At 41.4% G+C, this 25303-nt stretch overlaps 2 protein-coding genes and 2 non-coding genes across 4 annotated transcripts; 3 read left to right on the top strand and 1 right to left on the bottom strand.

Moving 5' to 3' along the window:
• Positions 1-4497: 4497 nt before the first annotated feature.
• Positions 4498-19366, bottom strand: NDUFS1 (NADH:ubiquinone oxidoreductase core subunit S1). Its single transcript, XM_064717946.1, has 19 exons — positions 19072-19366; positions 18504-18571; positions 18180-18271; positions 16884-16991; positions 15835-15911; positions 15666-15747; positions 15427-15557; positions 14555-14740; positions 12754-12888; positions 12247-12361; positions 11126-11271; positions 10527-10655; positions 9371-9500; positions 8730-8890; positions 6987-7141; positions 6249-6424; positions 5386-5520; positions 5126-5198; positions 4498-4849 (listed from the first exon to the last, which is right to left on the bottom strand). The coding sequence occupies exons 2-19, from the start codon at positions 18565-18567 to the stop codon at positions 4758-4760; spliced, it is 2187 nt and encodes a 728-aa protein (XP_064574016.1). The 5' UTR covers positions 18568-18571; positions 19072-19366; the 3' UTR covers positions 4498-4757.
• A 28-nt stretch (positions 19367-19394) lies between these two features.
• EEF1B2 (eukaryotic translation elongation factor 1 beta 2) lies at positions 19395-23181 on the top strand. The gene is made up of 6 exons (XM_064717947.1): positions 19395-19808; positions 19992-20114; positions 21202-21325; positions 21689-21755; positions 22409-22534; positions 22991-23181. The coding sequence occupies exons 1-6, from the start codon at positions 19729-19731 to the stop codon at positions 23143-23145; spliced, it is 675 nt and encodes a 224-aa protein (XP_064574017.1). The 5' UTR covers positions 19395-19728; the 3' UTR covers positions 23146-23181.
• LOC135450717 (small nucleolar RNA SNORD51) lies at positions 21537-21616 on the top strand. Its single transcript, XR_010441135.1, has one exon. It is a non-coding gene; the product is annotated as a small nucleolar RNA SNORD51 (small nucleolar RNA).
• Positions 22049-22182, top strand: LOC135450720 (small nucleolar RNA SNORA41). The gene has a single exon (XR_010441138.1). It is a non-coding gene; the product is annotated as a small nucleolar RNA SNORA41 (small nucleolar RNA).
• Positions 23182-25303: the final 2122 nt, after the last annotated feature.

Raw genomic sequence — 25303 nt, 5'->3', positions numbered from 1 at the left:
CTTCCAACAAAGGTGTGAAATATCCTGTGATGGGTAATTGAGAAGTAAAGGGCATGCAGGACAAGATTTTTCTAAAATAGTTGGAGCTGAGCTAACATCAAAGCAAAGGCTTAATTAGTGTCTAGGGTCATGGGATTCCAGTGGATTTTGAAAGTTTTTTGTTACATAGGAAGTTTTTTGCTCTTAGTATGTTTCTTTTTGATACATGGTTCTCATCTCTGATCCATTTCAAACATAAACACAGGTGTACAGATGATGACAAGAAGAAATAAAACTATTTCTTTAAAATATTAGTTAATTATATTCAAAATTCAGCATTGGCTGAGTGAGAATATGTCTCTACTACCTCTTATGCCTCTAAATCTCAGTAGGCTTCTCAGCATTAGGCACTGTGAATAAACGTGTACACGTAGCTGGAGGAAAACATAATTATTAGCAGTGTTTAGCATAGCAGGCTTTGCTGATTATGGAATCACTAATTTTGTTTGAATTACAAGGCTTTATGTATGTTATTTATGTCTCTCTGGGCCATTTTTCTGTGAGCTATGGAGAGCTGGAGCAACCTGGGTACTTTGGGACAGTTCACTGACATCATTGCATCAACTAATATGTGTTACTGTAAAGCATCTTTTGGATAAAACCTTACCCAACAGAAAGGGCCATGACTTGTGCAAGCCCACATGCACAGTGAAGGATTTGGCGTTCATTTCTGAACTAAGCTTTCTTTGTGACTCTGTAAACTTCAGTATTTTGTTCGCAAAAGTACTTGTGTCCGTTTGGCATTTTATGAAAAATAATAATCTATTAATGTCTATAAAAAAATTGAAAATTGTGTGTTGTGTTTGGCTTTGGTATTTTTTGTTGTTTTTAAATCAGAATTTTAAAACTTCTGAGGTAATTCTAGGAGAACTTACACATTTTGACATTTTGTGGGGTTCTTGTATTCTTTATAAAAAGCTTACTGCTGTTGTCAGGGAAGTCCTTAGCTTTTAGCCACTCTCCAGAGTTCCCTATTTACTTATTACATTTTTTCCATTCTGGTAGTCACCATGAAGTCCTCTTCTATTTGCTTCTCTTGCTTTCTCTGTCCTGTCAGTGCCTTGAGAGAGTTATCTTCTAACCCTTCAGCACTAAAGGTGATTTCATCTCACTGCATATTCGAAGAACACAACAAATTATTAGGAGACTGTCTTGTTCTGGGAGAGGACATTTTGGCTCAGCCATTGTTTGGAGTGTTTTATGAGGAGTGGGGTTGTGGGGACAGAGATGAAGTTATATTACCTTTCCCCTTTGGATTAAGGCTGATGCCAGTCTGCCATGCTGCTTTTCCTTTAGAGCTATGACCCTAAGCTATTTTTCTGTTGGTTTCAACATGAAAATACAGCATATCTCCCAATCAAGCATGCAGCAGACTGTCTTGCAAGAATCTCATCAGCTTCAGAAGAGGCAGTGATCCAAAATCTTGTACTTCTTGGGGAAATGCTACAGACACCTTCTTTTCTGTTTTGAGCTGTGCTTCAGAATACATTAAAAAATAAGTCGGTTCCAGCTATTTTTATGACTGGCCTAATTTTGCTGGACATGTCAGAGTCTTGCTGAGGACATACCTGTTTGACTTGAATTCTGTTATGTTTCTTTTTATTGAAGCAGCTCACTACACTGCCCAGGGTTTTAAGCACTCTCCCTTTGGAGCTACAGAGATGCACCCATGGGATTCTGGTGCTTTCAGTAAGGTGGCTATTGAACAGGGTTTGGGTTTTGTTTTTTGGGGTTATTATTTGGTTGGTTTTTGTTTTTGTTTGGTTTAAAGTCACAGCTTTAGACCTAGATGCTTAAATCTGTCTGCAGTTATAGTTTCTCTTTAATCTGAATGCACCTGGCCTAAACTTGCTTGAAAGTGTAACTGCATAGTATGGTCTTACCTTGAATTAACACACCCTTTGCCTTCTCTACTCTCCACATGCACCTGCTGAAGACAAGACTACAAAAAGGCAAGGTTTAATCCGTCATGCTTGGGGTTAACAGTTTGCACACAAGAGTCTCGTTTACCCCGGGCTGTGCTCAGAGAGGAGGATACTTACTGACCACCCCCATCCATCTCTCCCCAGACACACTGCTGTTCTTGGCAGGCTGTACAGGCAGGAGTGCACAGGAGCAGGGGGATGAAGGCTGCTGCACCTGAAGGAGACTAGCAATGCACCCGCTGAGAAGTTCTGCCAGTTGGCCACCAGGTGGAAGCAGGGCTGTACTCAGGGAATTGCAGGAATTGCAGCTCCTCCGGGGCTGCGCTCAGCTCCAAAACAAAGCCTATCAAAGCCGCTGCCCACCCCAGCAGAGTCGGGATAACGGCACCCACCAGCCTCGCGTGTGGAGTGAGCTGCACCAGCACGCTGAGGCTCAGGCAGTGGGAGCACCTGCCTGCTCAGCCCTTACCGGAACACCAGGAACAATACTCAGAACGTGGTTATCTCCACCATCCCATTTTTTCATAATTCTCTAACCTCAGGTTGCAGCTTCAGGACCAGCAAGTAGCAGCAGTGACTGTAAACTTTTTCTCTTAAATAAACAGAGGTAAGTTGTGTGAATAGCCCTGTTTCTGTAATTTTTGTTCAAATATTTTGCCCAGCCTGTGTCACTTCCCTGCCTTTGCAGACCCCTGTTTTTTGCAGACCCCTTTTGTCACTAGCTGGGTAAAAGTCCTCATATGCACCAACTGTTCAGCCACCAGAGCAAACAGAAGGAATAAGGGGTGGGCTACGCTCTGAACTCAGTGATTAAGAATGCTAATTTAGATTTCTCTTTCCTATGTAGTTTCCAACAGTCAAATTTGTAGAGAAAGCCTTGTTGCTTCTACCAAGTTTGGCTGAAAAATTCTGTACTTGACTAGTTAGATGGGAGAGTAGAAACAGGACAGAGAGCACCACATGTACTTCTTCCCCTTCTTGCCTTTTTTGATAAAGGCTGGACAGTTTTTGAACAGAAACAACAATCTACTATAAATACTAATTGAAGGACATAGAATTGTCAAAAAACCAAAAAGCATGCCAGAGCTCCCAAAGTACTGCTACAATATTTAAGGGGAAAATAATCTAAAGCTTTTGAACCTTTATAAATTTTGAAGTGTTAACTGACTTGTTGCACAGCTGAAGTTGCTCCTCTGTGTTTGTACAATGGGGGCGGGAGGGGTGAAAAAAGGGTTTTCATCTTAGAGCCTGAGAACCAAATGTTTTTCTGAATACAGGATTCAGCTACACCCTTTCTTCCTATTTTTGGCATACATCACACACATTTTTCTTTTGCTATGTGCCAATAAACCCCTGGTCCTGCTAAAGAAGTAACATTCCACAAGGACAGGAGGAAGGTTTCATGCTGCACTTGGGCCTGTGAACTGCCACATGAAAACCAGATTGCAGTCTCCCTCGCTGCCTCACTAACATGCATAGCAGTACCTCAGTAAAATGAGCAGTTAGCCTTTTCTGTACCACCACGAGAACTGACCCTATCCCTGTTGGTAACTGGAGATGGCAGGCTGAGTAAAACCAAGTCTAACACTGAAGACTTAACTCGTGTGAGGACACTGTGATATACCAGGATAACCAGGAAGAGTCTTCTTCCTGGGCAAAGGGAAAAAAATGTTTTAAAAAGTTATGTGTTTGTTACTGAAAAATTTTAAGCATGGAAGAAAAAAGGAATTTTATAAAACTAAGACTTCTACAGCAGCACACTCATACACTATTATTCTACACTGAAAAGTGTAGCTTCTCCTCATGCAAAATTAACACTTTTTTTTTTTTCAAATAATACAGTTGGAAGTGACGGCTTTATGGTACTGTTCCCATTTTCACAACTCCTGGAAGAATTATACTGAACTTTAGTAGCCATTTGAAAAGGAAGTTATCCTCCTTCCAAATTTACGTTAACCAGCATAATACAGAAGAGAGAGTCACTGTTCTGAAGTTATTCTAGAGCATAAAAAACTCCCAACCACACAACCAAAAAATACCACATACAGCCCTTTCCCCCACTTTGCTATATAAAGATCAATGCACAGAGAAACTATTCTGAGATTTTTTTTCTGATTTTGAACTGGTATAAAAGCCTTTAGTCTTTCTGCTATTTTTTTAAAGCAGTTCAGTATGAGAAAGCTGTGTGAAGGCTGCTTTTTTTTTCCACAACATCAAAATTACTTGTATTTCCTCCAAGAGTAGTCTCAACTGAAACTAAATGAAGAAACATATAAGTATCCAGAGCAGAGATGGGTCTGAACATTGGCACAAACCAGGTATGAGGGACAACTTGTTTAAAAGTACATTACAAAAATAGCATGATCACATTCTGACCAGGGTTTAATATTAGCATACCTGGATACTCTGGAAGGAAGTGCCAATCTAGTATTTTTGCCATGTAAACCCCTTCCTAGAAAAATCAAGATTTACTGAGTTGCTTACTGAATTCTTTTCATGGAAGAAGCATGAGCTACATGAATTACACAGGTAATGGGGTGGCTTGGTATTTATAATTTATTTGTATACAATCATCATGTACCCTGCCTCTGGGTACAGTAAGTTGAGTGCTGCATGTTCCCTCAGACACAACAGTCCTACAGTATGATGGGGCTATTTGAAGCGATGAAAATGTGAATGAAGGAAGAAAAAAAATACAACAGCCTGTCAGAGAGATTTTGGAAAAAATGTATCAGTCACAGCAGTTAACTGCAGCAAAAACCTAGAAGAAGGTGGTGGAAGTCTGATTAGTCTTTAGCAGATGGATGGCTCTTCTACTGCATGGGCACCTTCAACAACAGCTTTCACACACTTGGCCATTGTCTGCGATGCTCTACTGATGGAATCTGTAAAAAAAATCCAAATATTCAGTGCACAGACACAATACAAAATAAATTTAGTACAAGACAGGATACAAAGAGGATAAATAAAATCACCTAGTTGAAAACAGTCTGTGCTTTATGAAAATTCCAAGTAATTTTGAAAAATGAAAAATTTTGTTTCTTCAAAAGACTCAAATCCTATGTATCTTAGTGGAAAGCTTTAAGCTAATCACAAGAACCTTACTGTAAAGCTAAGTAAAATGTTCTGATTTCAGAATGGAAAGACCACACTATACATACCTGTCATATAGAAGTCTTTTATTGTGAGCTGAGGTGGAACAAGAGGATCAGCAAGAAGCTGTTGCTTTGCTAACTGTGGTAAGAAAGGAAAAGAAAGTCACCTGTATAATAGGAGCTTGTTACCAAAGCATTTGTTTAGTAAATTCTGCATTCAGTGCATTCAGTGTAGGTCAAAAAATGCAAGATAGGAAGATTTTTCAAAAAGGCATTATGCTGTATAACAGCACTAAATCATGCCAAGGTGCTTTAGTTTTGCTTACCTTTGCCAACTCATTTGCCTGGATGAAGTAGTTTGCTTCTTCCACGTCATCATATCGAACCAGATTGGGCGATACTTCTTCTAAACGCTTCCGTATTTCATCGAGGTTCTCGTAAGGCAAGGTCAGACCAGCCAACTGAGAGATTCACAGAAAGAAATGCCATCAACTCTAGGGATTTAACTCACAGTGGTTTAGATTACCAATCCATAAACATCTCTAAAGTAAAATAAGGAAAAGTCTACACTCCTGAAAATACAGGCAGTTAGAATGCACAAACTGAAGCAAAGTCAGTGTTCTGTTGGACTCTGATGCCTACACAGCCAACACTTCCCCCTGCTAAAAACCAGGCTGTCCTGTTTGCTATACAAAGGATAAAAACAAAAGGAAGTACTTGTCTCCTTCCATACTTCCATTTTCCTTAGCTTACCACCAAATGAAACAAAAGTTAATGCAATTATCAATGCATCTTGTTCCTTTTAAGTAGTGAGGACATATTTGACCTCATCTAACAATACCAGATCCTGGCCTCAGTCTATGTTGCTTTCTTTCTAAAAAGCAAGAAAATGCTTGCTCCCACCAGCTTCCCCTAAAGCACTTCACAAAGACCTGCAAAATTTGCAAAGCTTCACCCATTATGCATTCCAGCAGTATACAGAAACTGCAACATTAGAACTATGTTCAAAAGGGAAACAGTATGATTTAACTCACAAAATTAACCTAGGATTCAATACAGAACATTACTTCTTAAAACTGTGTGTTTTCCTGAAAATCTACCTCTTTTTTTACATTGGAAAATGTTTACAAAAAGGAACTTAACCTCTCGGTATACTTTTATTAGAAGCAACTTATAACAGCAACAGTACCTCAGAGACAGCTCTAATAATTTTCCAGTCCTCCCTTGCCATCCCAGGAGGTGTTACTGCTACTCTTGTCTGCTGGGCCCGACCTTCAGTATTCACATACGTGGCTGCTTTCTCTGTATATGCTGCTCCTGGGAGAATAATATCAGCCATGGGAGCTCCCACATCCCCATGATGCCCTAAATACATAGAAAGAGGAAACAGTACACAACCATGAGACAGAAGTAAGTCAAAATAAAAAAAAAAAGAAATGCTTTACTAAGACAGAATTTGTGTGTTCCCAGAAAAAACAGGATTTTCTAAGTTTTGCTTAGCCAGTAATCTGAAGCCCATGAGGCTGGCTGCTCTGAGGTCTTACTTGGCTAATACTCTGGGGAGAATGAATGGACTACAAGCAGGAGTAAATGGTACTTCAGTCACTACAGTCACTCAGATTTGGGAGGTTCTTGGAACAAGGATTCTTAGATTAACATAAGATCATGTTTTGGTATGACAGAACAGCTGGAAATTAATGCTGTTTTGTCTGCCAGGCCTGAAACCCTATACTGGTTTATATTCCCTTATTACTCATCAATAGTTTCCCATCTTTACCTAAGAAATACGTAACCAGTGTCTCAGTTATGTGTTAGAAGTTCCCTTTCCTGGCTGAAAACAAAATTTCCTCAAAGGGATTTATGCCACTGTTTATGCTTTTTTCTCCATTAAGATAGCAACATTTCTTAATTTACATCTACTAATTACCTTGATAGATGATAAAACAGTACTCTGGCAAGTCTTGACGTGTTATAGCACCTGCATCTGCTCCCAAGAGATACAACACTTTGGGAGCACTTTTCCTAATTGCCTCCACTCCTGGTTTGAAACCCAGGTCCAAAGCAGCGACTTGGCTTGCAACCCTGTAGGAACAAACACATCATGACTTTAAGTAATTTCAGAATTCTCCCTCTCCCATCAGAACAGACCGAACTTCTTTTTCTGACTAAATATTTTGAAACTACACAAGAGGTTCCTAATAGTAACAAGACAAACATGAAGCTCAAAGGCAGCTGAAATTTTTGACAGAGTATCAAGTTAGTTTTGCATTTTGACAAGCTGACAGCATTTAAAGTTTTCACAAGGAATCTCACCTATTTAAGATGGGATAGCAAAAATAAAGGTGGATATTGAAAGTTGGGACCTAGTGGCAGGCAGCTCACTGGTGAAGCTTGATGCTCCAGATGACATTTCAGCTATGAATGGAACTCACCAGGCCTTTAATTTAGGGCACTCATGTGCAACATGAAAGACTGGGGCCATCATCTACTCAAAATCATCCAAGACTTAAGGCCATTATTTCATCACTATTCATTTATTCACACATAAAAATACTTTAAAAGAATGAATTAAAAATTCCATTTTCTTGCAGTCTTCCTTTTCCAAAGCAACAGCTTTGCATAATCCTCCAAAATCAGGTGCCAGTCTTATTTAAAAGAAAGAAGATTCTCTCTAGAGTACAGACCTTCCAATTTTGTCTGACACAGTCAGACACAGAGGTTTCAGTAAGTTAGGTTGCTTTTTACACTTAAGGTTGAACGGATGGTGCACCAGAAGTATGGAAGTCAATATGAAAGACTGCCAAACCACATTTACATCATGAGTGTTCTTTAACTCATCATTATTTTGGTACTAAATATTTCAGTTTCAGCAGCAGAATCTTATATTCGAGTTTCCTTCAGAGGCCCAAGCCCTGCTCTAACTATCCTATTTTATCCTATTATATCCTACATCAGTGAGGCTGCTTTTGGCAGAAGAAATTTTTTGAGTCTCCAGAACTGAGAGCCGTTACATTTGGTGAAATAATTTTTCCTTTACAGAGATGGTCAATTTCACAGAATTTTAGAAAGGAAGTGGTGAAGGACTGTTTAAAGAGAAGTTGTCTATTAAGAGGAGTAGTATCCTGACAAACTGAATAGCTAAGATTAAAAGCTCTCAAATGGAAATCTTTGAAGCATTTCTGTTAACTATTCAGTTGAGAAGCAGCACAGTAAAAGGAATATTAGAAAAACCCAAACAAAGAAACCATATTATTTAAATACTCTTGCCATTTTGTTTTTCTTCCTCTAGAGAAAATGCAGATGTTTAGCAAGCGACACTGCTCTGCTGTGCATCCTACTGTGGCAGATGTTATTAAGCCCTCTTGTGTTCCATGTCTAAATCTAGAAATTGAAATTCTATTAATTTATGATAGTCAAATGTAGAATTTAAACATGGAATGTACACATTTGAATATAATAAATTAATAAAAACTCATAGAGAGCCAGGTCAAGGAACACACTTTTATTACGAAGTTTTTGCTAGCTTGTATTTCTGGTTTGTACATTCCCTTCAGGTTTTAACCCAAAAGGCTGCTTCTGTGTACACGAAGCAATCTGTACACATACATTGTGGTAACCTGTGTAGCCCAGTGTGCAAGCAAGCTGCTCCCAAAGAAGTTTTTAAGCAAACCTGTGTAGGATGTTCATGACTTTCCAATCAGCACCAGCGCCGCTCGTGGCCCTGCTGTTCTGTGCAATGGCGGAAACAGCGGCGAGGATGGCGGCGCCGTCACTGCGCTGCAGGGCTGTGCTGCCCACCACCACCATGGGCTTTTTGGCATTGTCCAGGACCTGTGCAAGCCAACAACCACACGTTCATTCCACAGCTACAAAGACAACTCTTGGGACAGATAATGTAATACATCCCTGATTTCTCCATAAGTCCTCCATGTAAACCTATGGTTCCAAAATTACTTCACTAAGAGATAAAGCCAAGAGAAACTGCTGTAAGCAGGAAACTATGTTGTCAGTACACAACTGTACACTCAATAACCACACATTTAAGTGGAAACAGCAGCACCTGGTACAGCCTGTTTTATATCAAGAAATATCCCAGGAGTTTCCTGCACTGCAAAGTTTTACACACCTGAATATATTATACAGTTTATACACACTTGGTGCACACTAATCATTACTTCATCTCTGCATTTGATTAAAAGCAAATAACCCCATCTACAAGATCGTACTTTTCTTCAAATCTGTCTCTGGGGAACTCAGATTATTACTCAATACCTGTGGAATTTACCAGTCACACTCTTAAGTTCTGTGTACCTTGGAGAAGGAATGCTTGCCAGAAGCAATCTCCTGAAGTATCTGTGGGGACTCTCCCAGATGTTCATATCTGTAGGTCAAATCCACAGGAGAGCCAACAAGGGCCACTTGCAAGTCATTGTGAAGCCAGCTGAAATTACAACAGACATTTTATAAAAATTAAAGAAATACAAAGTTCTACCCAACTAAACCAGTAATTAGAACTTCAGCAGTAACTTAAAAGAGCATTGCAAAGGAATTTTAATGGCATTTAAAGGAATTTAAATGGCAATTTCATTGGTAAGATGCATGGTAAGATGCAGTTTAGTTTTATTCTGGCAGTTAAGCAAGCCTCTAGGTTTTTTAGAAAGATTATTTCTCTAGATATATTCCAGAAACAGTACAACAACACACCTTACATGACAAGTTCATAACTCAATTCCCTCCTCCCTCCAAGCTTCTGCCAAGTCAGTTTTAGAAATCCACTTATTTCTTAGATAAAGAAAAAATTTAGCTGGAAAGAAATTTTTTCTTTTTGCAGCTTCTCATGGCACAGACTTATAAAAATAAATGAAAATACACATTCAAAAGTCTCATTGCATTTTCTCCTTTCAAAATTTCAATGCCATTACTGTTTAAAATAATGTATTTTCAAAGATCCTAGCATTAACAAGGACAGGGCTTTTATAGACCTCATTTGCCTTGCACTGACGTATCTTATTAAAATTGAATTAGTTATGTTCAAAAGTTTGGGAAAACCACACTGCTTGGCAAAGAAAATCTTAAACTGGCTAAGATGGCTTCTAAACTCAGCACATCTGATTTGTTGCAGTGCAAAAAGCAATAAACTGATGCTGAAAATAAATCTTTAAGGAATATGCTTTAACAGACTTCTATAAAACAGAAAATCTGAGATGTCTGCGTAATGTAACAAAGGAATAAATGTCTGAGTAGATGAACCTAATGTAAAATGTCAAAGTGAGAATGAACTAGCTCTACACCACAGGGTACTACCATTTTTCCACACATAAATCACCATTCCCTTTACTAAAAGGTGAACTAAATCCAATGATCCCATCTGAATGAATGCTCTCAAGTTACTGCCTGCAGCTCCAGCAGAGCACCGTATCAAATCCAGATGGATTCATGTGCTTATTCACCCCCAAGGAACACGAACCTCTTTCGAATCCTAGCATTAAAGAGCGGTGCCTCAAAGCGTGGGTTGGTGCCAACCAGGAGGAGGACATCTGCCTCCTCCACCCCAGCAATCTTGGTGTTCAGCAGGTAGTTAGAGCGTAAATCTGTGCTGTAACAAAAAGATGTAAGAAAGAGAATAAGAATTCAGTAGAGGGAAGGAAAAAAGTAAAGACTGTAAATGCTCAAAATACTTTTTCATCTCAGGAAAAGATAAAGAAGAGATTGCTCAATCCAAACTACTAATCATAAATGCACTATCACACCACAAACAGAAACAGACTAACTTATCCAGCTCACAACAGAGTGTAACTGGCTTTCAGTGATTGACTCTTAAAGTGCAGCAGCCGTACATTCAGTACAACATGGGGTAAGTGTGCAACCCCGGCTGGAGTAGAGACTACAAATCAACTCACAATCCATAAATACTCTCTGTATGTGAGGACTGTAAATGCAAATAAATCCTGCTAATGCATTAACAATTGTTATTCCTGCTATTTCAGAACATTGCCATGAGATGATCTGCAGACTGGAAAGTTTATTAACATACTAATTATAGACAGACATTGCCTGTCCTCTTACCCAGCTCCAGCAGTAGGAAAGATCTCTTCAGTGCAGAGCATATCACAATTCAGTCTATTCAGTAGGTCTTTCAGAGCTATTAGTGCTTCTGCATCCACCAGCCCTCCTACAACTGCTGCTATATCCTTACCTTCCACTGACTGGAGCTGCAGAGAAAGGAAGCATAAGCATAAACGAAAGAAACCGCTGAAACAAATTCTTATTTAGCCCAGGTAAATATTTGTTATATTAGGGCATGCCAAAGCCAACAGTGCTACTGCTGGCCTGGAGTAGCACAAACTGATCAGTGATGTCTGATTCTGCCAGGCAGCAGCTCCAGCTCCTTCAGAACTCAGGATAAGCAAAGAAGAGCTCTCTGCATTCTGTGCAGGTCTCTCCCACTTGAGTTATCACTTAGATGTAGCTAATTCTCATTTGGTGTGGTGAGAGAGGAAGGTTGGTGAATGTTTTTATTTTAAAGACACCACAGTGCAGACAGAATACAAACTTTCCATAACACGAGCTCTGGTAGTAAACTTAAAGGTATTATCTGAGAAGAAATAGCTTTTGTAACAAACCCTGCTACTGTACTATGGGCAAAAACATCCTTGAGGAAAGTTCAATTACAGTTATTCAATTCTACTTCACCCACATAAAATTTTTAATCAAAATCCAGAGCAGTCATGCAGCACTTCATTTGAGCTGCAGAATCAATCACCACACAGAGAAAGCACTGAGGAAAGCACAATTCAGATATAAGTAATACAGACTTAATGTCTTTGATGGCAAAAGTGGTGATAGCACAGTTTAAATAAATTTAAAGATGTCTTCAGATAGGTCAGAGTATTGGGAAAATTGCTTCCTCCTAAATTTCTGAAGAAACAGTTTACTTTCCTATTTAAATAAAAGTAATTTCTCTCCCAATGCTCCAAATGAAATCATAAGAAAAAGTTCTTTAAAAGGTCCAATCCATGAAACAGGAAATATTAGTCAAAATAAGACATTTACATGGAAACGCAATGGTTCCCCTCTAACATTAAAGAAAAAATCCTTTTAAATAGAATTAATTTGATATTAGTATTTGTAATACATCCAGGTTTAGAAATTAATTTTAGACTACTTATATTGAAAACTGCTCTTACCAAACCAGCAACACGAGGTAATACATCCTCCCATGAGGTATACACAAATACTCCTTTCTCATTTTTCACCATTGGCTGAGTAAGTCTCTGACGCTTCAGACCATCATAAGCAAACCTAAGTGAAACACCAAAAATATCATTAAAGAGCAACGACAATGATAATTGTGTATAATTCTGTGAGTGAGTTTTCCAATTGCAGGCTTTTAGAAAAGAGAAAACCAAGAACTATTTCCCCTGAAAGTTTAACTTTTCCTTCTCAAAAACGATCAATAGAGTAATAGAAATAAAAGTTACCGTGAAAAAATGTTACAAAAATCAGAACATTAGAAAACTTGGCAACTTTAATTACAGAATTAAAAAACATATTTTACAATTATTCTTCTTCACTGCAGCTTTACAATACTACCAGCTGAATACCAAAGTCGGTGCTACTGTGCACATTCCTGGTTCTCCACCGTGCCTTTAATGCATGCATAAACACATGTGGGCACAAGCACATCCACACACCTGGTTTTGTCAGATATCCATTCCTCATTGATATCTTCATGCAGCCTTGGCAAAATCCTCATCACTTCTCCGGTTCTCGTGCTCACTACAATGTTACTTCCAACTGCATCAAGAACATCAATTGACTCTACCTTCCTGTTCAGAAGAACAAATAAACCACTTTCAGTTTTTCATATATAAGCAGTCAGTGTCTTACTTTTGGCCTCAATAGAGACAATTGTCTTCCTAGTAACTGGTATAGAGATGTATTTTGGATTTAGGGTGAGAGTAGTGTGATAACACAGGGATGTTCTAGTTGTTGCTAAGCAACATTTACACCACATCAAGGACTTTTCAGCTTCTCCCACCAGTAAGGAGGCTGGGGGCACAAGAAGCTGTGGGGACACAGGCAGGACAGCTGACCCCAACAGACCAAAGGAATGTTAAGCACCACACAGCAGCAAGCTCAGCATGTGAATGAGGGGGAAAGCTGGCTGGGGGCTGCTGCTGGGCAATTGCAGTGTGCATCACGTCTTTTGTACACTCTAATTCTTTTATCATTATTGTAATTTTCTTCTTCTGTCCTATTAAACTGTCTTTATTTCAGCCCACAAATTTTACACTTTTCCTCCCCAATTTTCTCTCTCCTATCCCACATGAGGGGCTGAAATGAGCAACTGGCTATGTGGTACTTTGCTGCCTGCTGAGTTAAATCACAACAGTCTTTTAAAGCATCCAGTGTGAGGCACAAAGAGTTGAGGTAATCTGCTGTTACCTCAACAATCTGTTGTTGAGGGAACAACAGATCTGACCAGAGTGTGTGAAAACAGGTTTGTTATAAACGCTCATTGTATTTAGTTTAACAGGTGCTACTCTCAGAGTTGCTGCGCACGTTCTCAGAGCTGTGTTGTGTAACACCTTGCTGTCTGCACGTGCTCCTTGTTTGCTGTTTATCACCTCTTGAAGGGGGGTTCAGGATGTCATTCTGTCACGGAGTGCCGCTGGTCTATGACAGGACGGAATCGCTGCTGGAGGGACCGAGCCGGGGCTCGCCTCAGCACCGCCGCCGCTCCGCGCTTCGGGCGCCGTCCAGCGGACACGGCCGGTAACGACACCCTCCGCCTTCCCGGAGAGCCGTGGGCGGGGAGAGGCCTCCCTGCGCCTTCCCCTGCTCCTCCACACCACCTACAACAGCTCTCGGGATTCTGAGTATCACTGGGATGGTCAAAGCAGCCTGTTCCCATGTTCGAGGCCAGGCTGGATAAAGTCTTGACCAACCTGATCTAGTGAGGGCATTCCTGCTCATGGCAGGGGTGGTTGTGACTAGATGATCTTCCACTAGAAGGTCCACTCTAATCCTTAATGTTCTGTGATTCTGTATCCTGAATGTGTTTCAGGTCTTGTTTAGGGTTAAACAACTACTTAAGAAAATCCCACAGAGATCTGCTCTTCTGCTCTGAGGCTGAAGAGCTTAGTTGCACAAGATATTTTAAATAATATCCTCAACAATTAGTGAGTAAATGAATTCATATTTTCCTTTATATGCATCTCTTACTAAGCAATCAGCACAACCTACAAGTCCAAAACATTTGAGGGTAAAATTAAGGGAAGAACAGTCTGCAAACTATAATGTTCTTACTTTTCTTAAATAAGGTGTAAGTAACAAAATCTGTGTTAGATTCAGTCTATGGAAAAGTCTACAACAAAAATGCAGAAAATAAAAACCAGAGAAAACCCTTGCTATCACAGATGAACATATTCTAAGATAAAGTGTGCAACAAACAGAGAAAGCTGTGTCTTCAGCAGAAGTAAAGACACCTACCTTGTCTCCCATGGGCGTGCAGTAAAGGCATATGGCTTGGAGGTAAGAGCACCAACTGGGCAGATGTCAATAATATTTCCTGATAACTCAGACATAAACATTTTCTCAACGTAAGTACCAACTTGCATTTCATTTCCTCTTCCGGTTGTTCCCAAGTCATCCACCCCTGCAACCTCACTAGCAAACCTGGTGGGTGCACAAAGAAGGAGAATGTACAACTGCAACACAACATTTTTCAGCCCTCTTCTCATTTTCTTAAGATAAAACGTTAGTTCATACACCTGAAAGAAGAAAACAATTGTTTAGGTGCATTGTCAGCACCATCACATACAGGACCATCTGCAGAATTTCCTTCAGAAAGGGCTACAAAAACTATGGGGAGGTATATCAAAACCACAGCAGTTCAATACTCACTGTACTACACTAACTGAGTCCAAGATTAGTCCTAAGTAACAAGTTCTTTCTAGAACTAGTTGGGTACATAGTGCTGTTTTCCATCTGGCTCAAGCTGGCCACTACAGCATCTCAGGGCTACAGAACAACATAAATATAGCTACCAGAGGCTATCAAAAATAAATAAATCTTACAACTGTGGCTGAGGAAGTCACATATCCATTCTGGCACCAACACCATGGGACCAGTTCTGCCTTGCAGAACTCTGATTTCACTTTCATGCACTTCTTTCTCTATTTCCTGTCTGGTAGCTCCAGGAAACCAGCTATCAGTCACTAACAGAAATAAAATTTTTAAGTACAATCAGAAAATAACTTTTTAAAAAACTGACTACCCCTCATGGGGTTTCTTTCATTAGTAAGAAACTGTCACAAGTATGCCTGTTTAGTACTCTCCTGAGTGCAAGTAAAGGACTTTACCTGATGCATCGAGTGCACTGTATACACCGAGTCATGATGGTTTTCACCAGGGGGCCGATGTTCTTGTCCTCCACAGCACGTTTGCTCTCCCTAAATCTGCTCCTATCACTGCCAAACATCATTGACTGGTCCTACAACAGACAACACAACACACACATACCCAGGCTGCTGGAAAGCACAACTGCACCTAAGATAAGAGCATCATATGTAAGTCTACATAATTTAATTGGATGTTGTACCTGCAGATCACATTCTCCACCCTGATCACAGATGGGACAGTCCAGTGGGTGATTTGCCAGCAGAAACTCCATTACACCCTCTCTGTTAGGTTCAGACAATGAAGTTAATGTCAACATCATATAGCAGATAGTACAACTAATCAGTCAAAGGAGGCTAAAAGAAAGGTACCTTGCTTTCCTGGACTTCTCAGAGTTTGTCAGTATATTCCAGCCCTTCATAACTGGCATGGCACAAGCAGCAACTGGCTGCAATCACCATAAAAAGCAAGGATGAACACAATGTATTTCTTCTCAGCATGGGCACAAACACCCATCTCCTCCCCCCACAATTCTAACGTAGGTATCTGTTATAAATAAATAGACATAGAGGTCTGCATGGAAAAAAAAAAAGAGTCTAACTGATAAAGTCACTAGAAGCCATATTTATTCATAATCTGCTATATAAAAAGGTAAAATGAGCTATGATTTATTCAAAAGATAAAATTCTACGATTTCCAGTCCCCATTTGAGCAATTGCAGCAGTAAGAGTATCAGTTGTAATAGATACAGTGCAAATGAAAGAGCTTCATCAGACATCTAGAAAACCTCTAAAACTGAAATTCAGAGTAAGAATCATTTACAAGACATTTATTTGCACAAAGCCTGTATAAAGTCTTGGAATAAAATTCTTCTCAAGATTACTGCAAGAGTAACAAAAACTCCCACTCTGTAAATAAATCCCTCTTACTTTTCAATCACATCATGACTTCCACCTTTAGTGATAACCCAACATATCCAGGGACACAAAGCTCAAACTATGGAATTGAAGTTGGGGTGAGTTAAAAAACTGAACTCCAAAAGAATGTGCACAGATTTCTTAGCACTGCTGAAGACAGTGTTCACTCCTGAAATCAACTATTTCACAACAGTGCAAATATAAACTACTAACTGCAATCTTTACTTAGAATGAACCTGCATGTACTAATCCTACAACTAAATTAATACACTATCTGAGGTTTATTATTTATGTAGTTTCAGCTAAAAATGTGTGGCTGAAGCTTGAACTACAAAGCATGAAATGCATCTAACAGCAAACACACACCTATCAAATGCTCATGTCCAAGATAATGACACCAATTACTTACAAGATTTAAACTAGGCCCAAGCACAGCAAAAAATTCCTACTGAGCTCTGCATTGCATATTCCATATTGCAATTCCTATGAAACACAAACAATACCTTTGGAGCTTTCTCTATTTCCACAAGACACATCCTACAGTTCCCAGCAACAGAGAGACGATCATGGTAACAAAAACGAGGGATCTGAACTCCAGCCTTTTCACAGGCCTAGCAAAAAATAAGAAACAAAGGAAAATTAAATCTAAGCTAGACTTTTCAGTTCCATCTCAGAAAACACTATATAGCTTCTCAAAGAGTAACACTGTCAGTGCTCAAGTACAGAGTGCACTTGACCTTTCATCTTAAGAAGTGACCATAAATAAAAAATTGTGACAAAGCAAAAAAATGTCAGGATATCAATTACAAATATAGTTTTTCTAACCTTTAGAAAGGTTAGAAAAACTGACCTCTGTTTCATTCTTTCCTCCAATAATAGAGAGAATTCTCTGCAACAGGGCACTAGCAATACAAATTACATTTTAAGAACACATACATTCTTTACAGAAAAGTGCATCAAAATAAAAATTGAAAAACATAAAAAGAGCACCATAATCATAATGATTTCTGATAATGCAACAGCACAGATCCTCTGTATAAAGGTACTCCAGCACAGCCAATCTTCAACAGACCCTAAACTCAAAGACAACATGACAGAAGAAGAGATGGGGGACAGAGCCAACTGATTTCCAGAGACCAGATGAAGACAGCTAATGGGATCTATGCTACAGCATTATAGCTATGCCTGCCAGCAGAAATACCACTGTATTGTGTATTTTAATGCTCTAACCCATTATACCACATCTTCATTTAATGGCTTCTTAAAGAAAGCTTTACTTGAAATTTTAGCCTGAAAAGTAACAATGTACTGAGGTACAGGCTGGGAGATCCAGGTTCCCTTACTTCCCACACCAAGAATAATAAAAGCAGCTAAGGACAAGCATTCTGAATTGTAACAACTAATAACTAAAAGTAGACAATCCCTCATTTACCCAAGACACACTGTAATAAGATACAAAATGTACAGGTTCTAAAAGACTACAACGTCACGTAGTGTTCAGAGACAGAAGTTCAACCAGAATTTATTGAAGTCTGTTATTGCATTAATAAAGTTTTGCAGCTGGGATTGATGCTGCATGCATCTTCTTTCAAGCAACCATGGCATATTTTCCTTTTTCAAACTCTGAATTCCTCCAAGGATTTCTGTCAGTTCAAATTGCATCACAGTCAGTCAAAATACCCCTAAAGAATTGCAAGAAACAATGTAAAGACAGGTGGCCTTTTGCTGTATGGAACAGAAAATGCTGCCAAGAAGTGAGATGGGAAGTTGCAGAAAATTGAGAATGCCATTCCCCAGACCTGCAGGACAGTGGTTCCGGGGTTCACCAGTACAGGATGGCCATCCACAAACACCTCTATTTGGTTGCTGGCTGCTGTTGCAGTTGTACGCCCTGAAGGACACAGAAAAGAAAACAAAAACAACTTTCACTTACTGCTAGATGGAAACCATCAGACCCCCCACTTCTGATTTTCTTTACAGAGTGCTGACAGAATCCAAATTCTACCAAGAGTGCAACACAGAATCCCTTAGCCTGCAAAGTACGTATGCCTATGTGCCCTTCAATAAACGAACTGCACATACATTTATCACCAGAGACCCAGATATAAACCACAGACACTTACCACATACTCTGGAGGACTGGGTGACCCCAGCTAAGGTCCTGGGGACAGCAAGCAGCCGGAACATGATGCTTTGGTGAGAGAGAAAACAACGCTGTTGTTATCAGGTCAGATGTTTGCTGGCGAGTTTTAAACCGGCCGAGTAAAAACTTCTACCCCAGTTGCAAAGGAGCACATATGCTCATATAGGAACACCTATATGTGCAGCTATGGGACAGTGAATTACTCCTCCAAACGCAAGATACGATTCTCTACCAATCTACACATCACACACAGGGTGTCACTGAGCGGCCTCTCCGCCTGCAGCGGGGCACCGGCCCGGCCCCGCTCCCCCACGGGCCGGACAGCGCAGCTCGGCGGCGGCGGGCCCAGTGCCGCCGTTCCCGGGGCCCAGGGCACGGCGGGCGACAGCGCTCCCGGCGCGGGGGTCACCTTGGAAGCGCCGCCGCCCGCCGGGCAGCCCCCGGCCCGCCGCCCGGCCCGTCAAGGACACCGGGAGCGGCGGCGGCGGCGGCGCCCGGAGCAGCGGCACCCGCACACACCGAGCCGCCCGCGGCGGTACCGCCGTTACCTGGCGCGGGACGGGCGGCGGCGCCGCGGGAGGGCTGCGCTCCGCCTCGGCCTCTGCGGCGGCGGCCTCGGGCCTTTCCGCCGCTGACCTCAACCTCCTTCGGCTGTCTCCGGCGCCTTCTTCGGCAATCTCCGTAAAGGGCAGTCCGCGCTCGGCAACCTCCGGAGCGAACCGCTTCGGGTATTTCCGGCAAGCAATAGGCGAACGACAACGCGCGTAATTTCCGCCGCTAGCCCAGAGCCTTTTCGGCCACCGTCACACGCCCTGGCCTCCCTCGGCAGTTTCCGTCCCTTTCCGCCTCTTTCTTCGCTCAACTCCGGCAACTTCCGCTTGGCCAGCAGGGCGGGGTGTGGCGACAGTATAATGTTACAAAGTCCGTGTGACGCCGCAAACCTTCCTTGGGTTTATAGTCAGCCTCACTTTTATTACTTCGACCCTTTCCCGCACCCCTGGTGTCCCATCCGCTGCCCGCCCTGCGCTGCAGCAGTCGACCCTTGAGGAGCTACCTCGCGGCTCGCTCTCGCGGAGGAATACATCTGCGTGCAGCATCGCGGAGGGATACCGGCCCTATATAAGGCCGGCGCAGGCGCGCCGAGGCCCTTTCCCGCGGCGGTGGCGGTCGGGGCGGGCGCAGCGTGTGGGCCGCGCGCCGCCGCCATGGGCTTCGGGGACCTGAAGTCCGCCGCGGGCCTCCGCGTCCTCAATGACTTCCTGGCCGACAAGAGCTACATCGAGGGGTGAGAGGCAGCGGAGGGGGTGCCGGGGTGCGGGGAACATGAGTCGGGCCTGGCGGAGCCAAGCGGTGGGGACGCGGGAGGGCCCGAGTCACCCCGGCAGCTGCACGGGCGGCGCTGCTCGGCGGCCGCCGCCGCTCCACGTGTTCCTTGAGCGAGGGCGGTAAACTGGCTTGTTCTCCGCAGGTACGTCCCTTCCCAGGCTGACATAGCAGTCTTCGAAGCGATCGCTGGCCCGCCGCCTGCAGAATTGTTCCATGCTCTCCGGTGGTACAATCACATTAAGTCGTATGAAAAGCAAAAGGCAAGGTACGGTAAAACTTCGAAGCTGCAATATTTCCCCGAACTGGCCTACAAATTGTTGAATTTCTTTCTTCGAGTTAGAGCAAAACTGGTTTCCGGTGGCACCACGTGGCATTTTGTGTTGTTGGAGCACAAAAAGCCCCAGAAACAGGGCAGACCTCTTGTCAGTACGGAGGACAAGATTAATGATTTGCAGTGCCGAAGGACATGAAAACAAAAGGAGATATGAAAGGAAATAGTATCTCTTTTCTCTTTTAGTGGTTTTACGTGTTCATGAAAGGTGCTGTATTGACATCCGTGGAGACTGCAGGCCTCTCTCAAAAGGTACAGCATAGGGAGGGTCAGTGCTGCTACACTGCTTCTCTGAACCTCAGTCCTCGAAGGAGACACTTCCAAAAATGGGTGGCTCAGTCTCCAGTGCATTTCTGAAGCTTTTGTAATGCTAAAGGAGACTGAAATGCTGAAGTGGTTTCACAAAGTATCTGGAAACTATTTATGGTTCCTGAAGTCCAAAGCTAGTTTTATGGCTTCAGTAACAGCCGTTCACATTAGCGGTACAACTATGAGCTTAATGTAAGATAACAGGTCTTATGTGAGCTGCAAGAGAAGGTAAATTCAGGGAGTTCTGGTCATTTGTCTTGTTGAGAGTAAGAGTTTAGGGTAAAGTGTTCATTAAAACATAGGGAAATAGCAGTTACCTTGTAGTAATGTGTTTCTAGTAACTTACTAGGTTTTAAACAAGTGAAAGTAGTTCTTGGGACCCATGAACAAGTAGTTGGCAATTTCTCCTAGGCAGAATATCATGCAGATAAAGGATTTCAATAAGAAAGCTTTTCCTATCCATGTACTTAGCTGGCCAGGATCATACCAGCTTTGATAAGGTACAACAGATCCCATATTCAGATTGCTTGGCTGGCATGTCAGCATTAGGGGCTGTCTTCCATGAGGTTCTAATTTCAAGTAGCAGAATTGGATTTTCGCTCTTTTCAGCACAAGTTTTTCATTATAGGTGTATTTGTAGGTGCATTGATAAACTGACAGTGATTGCATTGACATTTGAGGAGGTTCCTAATTGCCTGCATTTTTCTTTCAGCTTGCCAGGAGTAAAGAAGGCTTTGGGAAAATACGGTCCTGCTGATGTTGAGGATACCACAGGTGGGGCCACAGATAGCAAAGATGATGATGACATTGACCTTTTTGGATCTGATGATGAGGAGGTACATGTGACCTTTTTGTATTATTACTCTTACTGCTTTTCAGAAATAACCACATAGGCAGATCTTCACCTTGACCTAGTTGAAATTACTTGTATTTCTGACCTTGCAATTCTCAAGTGTAGCTATCTTTGCAGAATTGGAAAGCTTGAAAGGTAAAAACTCAAAAGTTAGAAAGCAATGGGCTGTAGTGGGGTGAACTGTCCAACTTTGACTGGTTACATGATGAGTAAAACAAAAAATCACCATCTTTCGGCTGACAGGTGTGATGATTTGTTTTTATCTGAGTAGATGCCAGTCAGTTTAGTAGTGCTTTGGAGATGTGAAGGTTTAGTGCTTTTCTGTAACTGCAAATTTCTCTTTCAGGAAAGTGAAGAAGCAAAGAAACTGAGGGAAGAACGTCTGGCCCAGTATGAATCAAAGAAATCCAAAAGTATGTGTGCCAAGAGCTTCCTAATCTTTATGCCTGAGTTAATTTTAATGCATCTGGACGGGAAGGCTAATTAGAAAGGCTAATTAACTGTAATAATAAATCAGCTTGACTGGAATGAGACAGGAGTAGTTAGCTTCACTTGGGTTGCCAGTGAGCTCAGCCTTCCCATAGCCAATAGGAATGTTAACATGCTTTTTGTTCTGCTTCATACTCTCCTGCTTGTTCTTTCCAGAGGCTGGGCTTTCTACATACATGGACATAAAAGTTTAGAAACTGCTGCAGTACACAAGTTACTCCACAGCTACTGGTCTGGAACTGTTCAGAACTGTAGCAGTTGCAGAATTCCATCTGTGGAAAATAAACTGTTACACAGCATTAGGCTCTTTCTCAGATGATCTGAGAACGATTTCCTCTGTAACAAACACTGTCATCTACTTAAATCTGTGTATACATAATGTATCTGCATACTGAACCTTGAGATGTATACAGCTGCAGTACAAGAAATCTATGTGGTTACCAGAGGCCTGCCACAGCAATGTGAGCAAATTCTTGTTCATGAAATTGGATAAGTTGCTCTAGTAAAACTAGTTTGCAAATATATTCATGAGTTTTTGGAAGATGCCTATCTTTTCATGGTGATTTTCTTCCCCCAGAACCAGCTGTTATTGCCAAGTCATCAATCCTGCTTGATGTGAAACCTTGGGATGATGAGACAGACATGGCCAAGCTGGAGGAGTGTGTGCGAAGCATTCAAGCAGATGGCTTGGTCTGGGGGTCTTGTAAGTATGGGCAGATTTCAGTGCACGCCCTAGGGATAGAGTATGATTAGTGGGACTTGGAGTCACTGCTGATCTGTGAAATGTAGGCAGCTGTGATGGGGGAACTGCAGTACTTCAGTGTCTTTACATGGTCAGAAAAGGTTTGTTAATGCAGTGGCTGGTTAAGATTCAAATACCAGTTTTAAAAGCTATAGAACTTAAGCTCTGCTCTCCTGCATCTCCCTGTACAATTCCTGATACAGCAAACAAACACCTTTACCCGCCCACATCACTGGTTTGGGAAGGGGTGGAGGTCCACAGAAAGAAGCTTTTTCAATCAATTGTAATGAATGCTGGGTTGTTAATTAGATGGTCCATAATGTGGACCAAAGGCTGTTTTTATGTATTCCTGCAAATTGCTTTAAGAGATTCCACCAGTAAAGGAGTACTAAATGTTTTTTTTTTTTTGTTTTGCAGCCAAGCTAGTACCTGTTGGCTATGGTATCAAAAAGCTTCAGATCCAGTGTGTTGTTGAAGATGATAAAGTTGGAACAGATATGCTGGAAGAGAGAATAACAGCTTTTGAAGATTATGTACAATCAATGGATGTAGCTGCTTTCAATAAAATTTAAGTCTTGATATACTTAGAATAAATGTTGCAAAAAATGTGCAGTGTCTGTGCTTGTTTCAGAATCTTAGAGTAAACCAGCTCACAAATGTAAGGTTTTCTTCATGGATAAAGTAAAAGCCAAAATTGAATTTCAGGTTGCTCTGATACCTCACTGTAGTATCCAGGAGCACAAGCAGAGCATCACTTCAGAGTTAACATGACCATGGCTTTAAAATACTGAAATGCTCTTCTTCCATCTGCAGAGGAAATTGCTGCTTTGGAAATGTCTGGGGTTCCTCTGGAGGGAGGGATGGTTTTAAGGGAAAGGAGCAGAGCTCAGTCAAAGTGCATGTTTTAGTGGGTAAACAGTATAAATTCCTTTTGTTTAGTAAGGATGGTGAGTAACCAAATATACCACAGCCTTTGTTGACAGCTAAAACCCCAGTGAGAGAGAGAAACGAAGCTAAGTTCAAAGTGACTTGCGGTGCCCTAGAGATAAGGCCTGAGACTACCCTGCTGCCTTCTCACCTCTTCTGTGACTTGGAACTTTTTTTTATCCTTTCTGAGGCTCGGAAACATTTGCAATGAAATTCCGTGCAGTTTCGTGTGTTCAATAACAGCCCAGAACGCTGCCGGGCGGTGCCGCCGGGGGGCGCTGCGAGTCCGGCGGTGCCGCGGGTGCGGAGCCGGGAGCGGTGCGCGGGCTGCAGCCGCTGCCGCCTCCGTCTGACCCACGCGAGAAACTTGTGCTCGTGACTTAAACAAGAAAAAAGCAGCTGAAAATACAAGCACATTAAAGGATATAAAAAGTAGTGAAATTAACTGCAGTTTGAGCTGTTTACTCAGCTCCAGATTGGTTTCTAGATTGATTTGGACATTTCATTTAGTGATTGAAGAACCAGCAGGAATAAATCCCAAAAACTGTCTATAGGAATGATACAAATGTAGAAGCTGTCAAAGTTGTGAAGCTTCTAAACAAATTCATACTTCTATGCCTTGCATTGGACTGACAGGATTTATTGTGACCATGAAATGGAATCCTTTTATGTGCCACATTGGTCACTCTGAGATGAAGATGCCCACTGTCAGAGTCTGACAGCTGCATCTTAAGTAACTCTTTTTGTTGTTTTTTTCACAGAGCATCTGTGTGGTTATCTGGCACAGCAGGTCCTCTTTCTCCTTGTTTAAAGGTCTGCCAACTTCAGATTATGTAAGAGCTTTGTTTATAATTTGTCTCAGAAAAAAAATCTGCCTGCTAGAGGCTTAAAGCATGGTTAAAGATCTGAAAGTGAGTATTGTTACAGGCTCATTTGCTACCTTCCATAAGCCTAATTCCTAAACAGTACCCTTTCTGTGGCAATTCTCTAGCTGTTGCTTCTGCTAAATTATGGAGCTTAGTTTCACCAATTCTGTCATGGTGCTGTTAAAAGCAAGAAATTGGCAAGCACCATATCAGACAAGTTATTAAAAATTCTGCCTCAAAAATATAGGTTTTATTATCTTGGCCATTACTTTTTCTGACCTCCCATTCAATGTGCTGCTTACCTTGATACTCTTTCCTTGGCTTTCAAATTAAAGTCCTAAGTGGATAAAATGGTTTGACTTATAGATGATAACTTTGTTAAAATGCAGCACTGAGTCATCCACCTGACCTGCCAGACTGGTTTATGTATCTTACATTTATGCTAAGCATACACACACAAACTCTGGTTCTTAACATTTCTTGTGTGTGTTAGGTTTTGGCAGAGTTTTTTTTTATCCTGATATTAAAAAGAAAGTTGCACAAAAACAAAAAAAAACCCTAGAGAACACAGTGTTCCCAGTGAAAATATAGGTGGGTGCTTAGGCAAGAGTATTCTACTCAATCCACATATATTTGTGTTTGGTGGTTTTGGGTGGTGTTTGGGTATGAGCTAGTATATTACTGTGTCATTGTGCCTGTGAAAAATCAGCACCCTGGAATAAATGAGGCAAGTATCCTGAGTGCACCCCATAACACAGGGATCAGTAGAAAATTCCATTACTTCAATATGTTCTTTATGGGAATACTGGGAAAACAGTTTGAACAAAACTAATCTACACAAAAACCTTCAGAAACACAAACTGTTCAGGAAGAAGATAAAAGTAACTAGAACCTGTCCATTATGAAATGTGTCAATTGCTATTTCTGTAGTATCTCT

Source organism: Zonotrichia leucophrys, chromosome 7 (genome assembly GCF_028769735.1).
Source record: "Zonotrichia leucophrys gambelii isolate GWCS_2022_RI chromosome 7, RI_Zleu_2.0, whole genome shotgun sequence".
NCBI classification, from domain to species: domain Eukaryota; kingdom Metazoa; phylum Chordata; class Aves; order Passeriformes; family Passerellidae; genus Zonotrichia; species Zonotrichia leucophrys.
This window is presented reverse-complemented; position numbering and strand designations above follow the sequence as displayed.

Coding starts and splice junctions, on each gene's coding strand:
- NDUFS1 (XM_064717946.1), bottom strand. CDS start 18,567: ATGTTCCGGCTGCTTGCTGTCCCCAGGACCTTAGCTGGGGTCACCCAG. Junction 14,741..15,426: donor CAGTGCACTCGATGCATCAG/GTAAAGTCCTTT, acceptor TGCACCCACCAG/GTTTGCTAGTGAGGTTGCAG. Junction 12,362..12,753: donor TGGATATCTGACAAAACCAG/GTGTGTGGATGT, acceptor TGTTTCACTTAG/GTTTGCTTATGATGGTCTGA.
- EEF1B2 (XM_064717947.1), top strand. CDS start 19,729: ATGGGCTTCGGGGACCTGAAGTCCGCCGCGGGCCTCCGCGTCCTCAAT. Junction 19,809..19,991: donor GACAAGAGCTACATCGAGGG/GTGAGAGGCAGC, acceptor TGTTCTCCGCAG/GTACGTCCCTTCCCAGGCTG. Junction 22,535..22,990: donor TGGCTTGGTCTGGGGGTCTT/GTAAGTATGGGC, acceptor TTTGTTTTGCAG/CCAAGCTAGTACCTGTTGGC.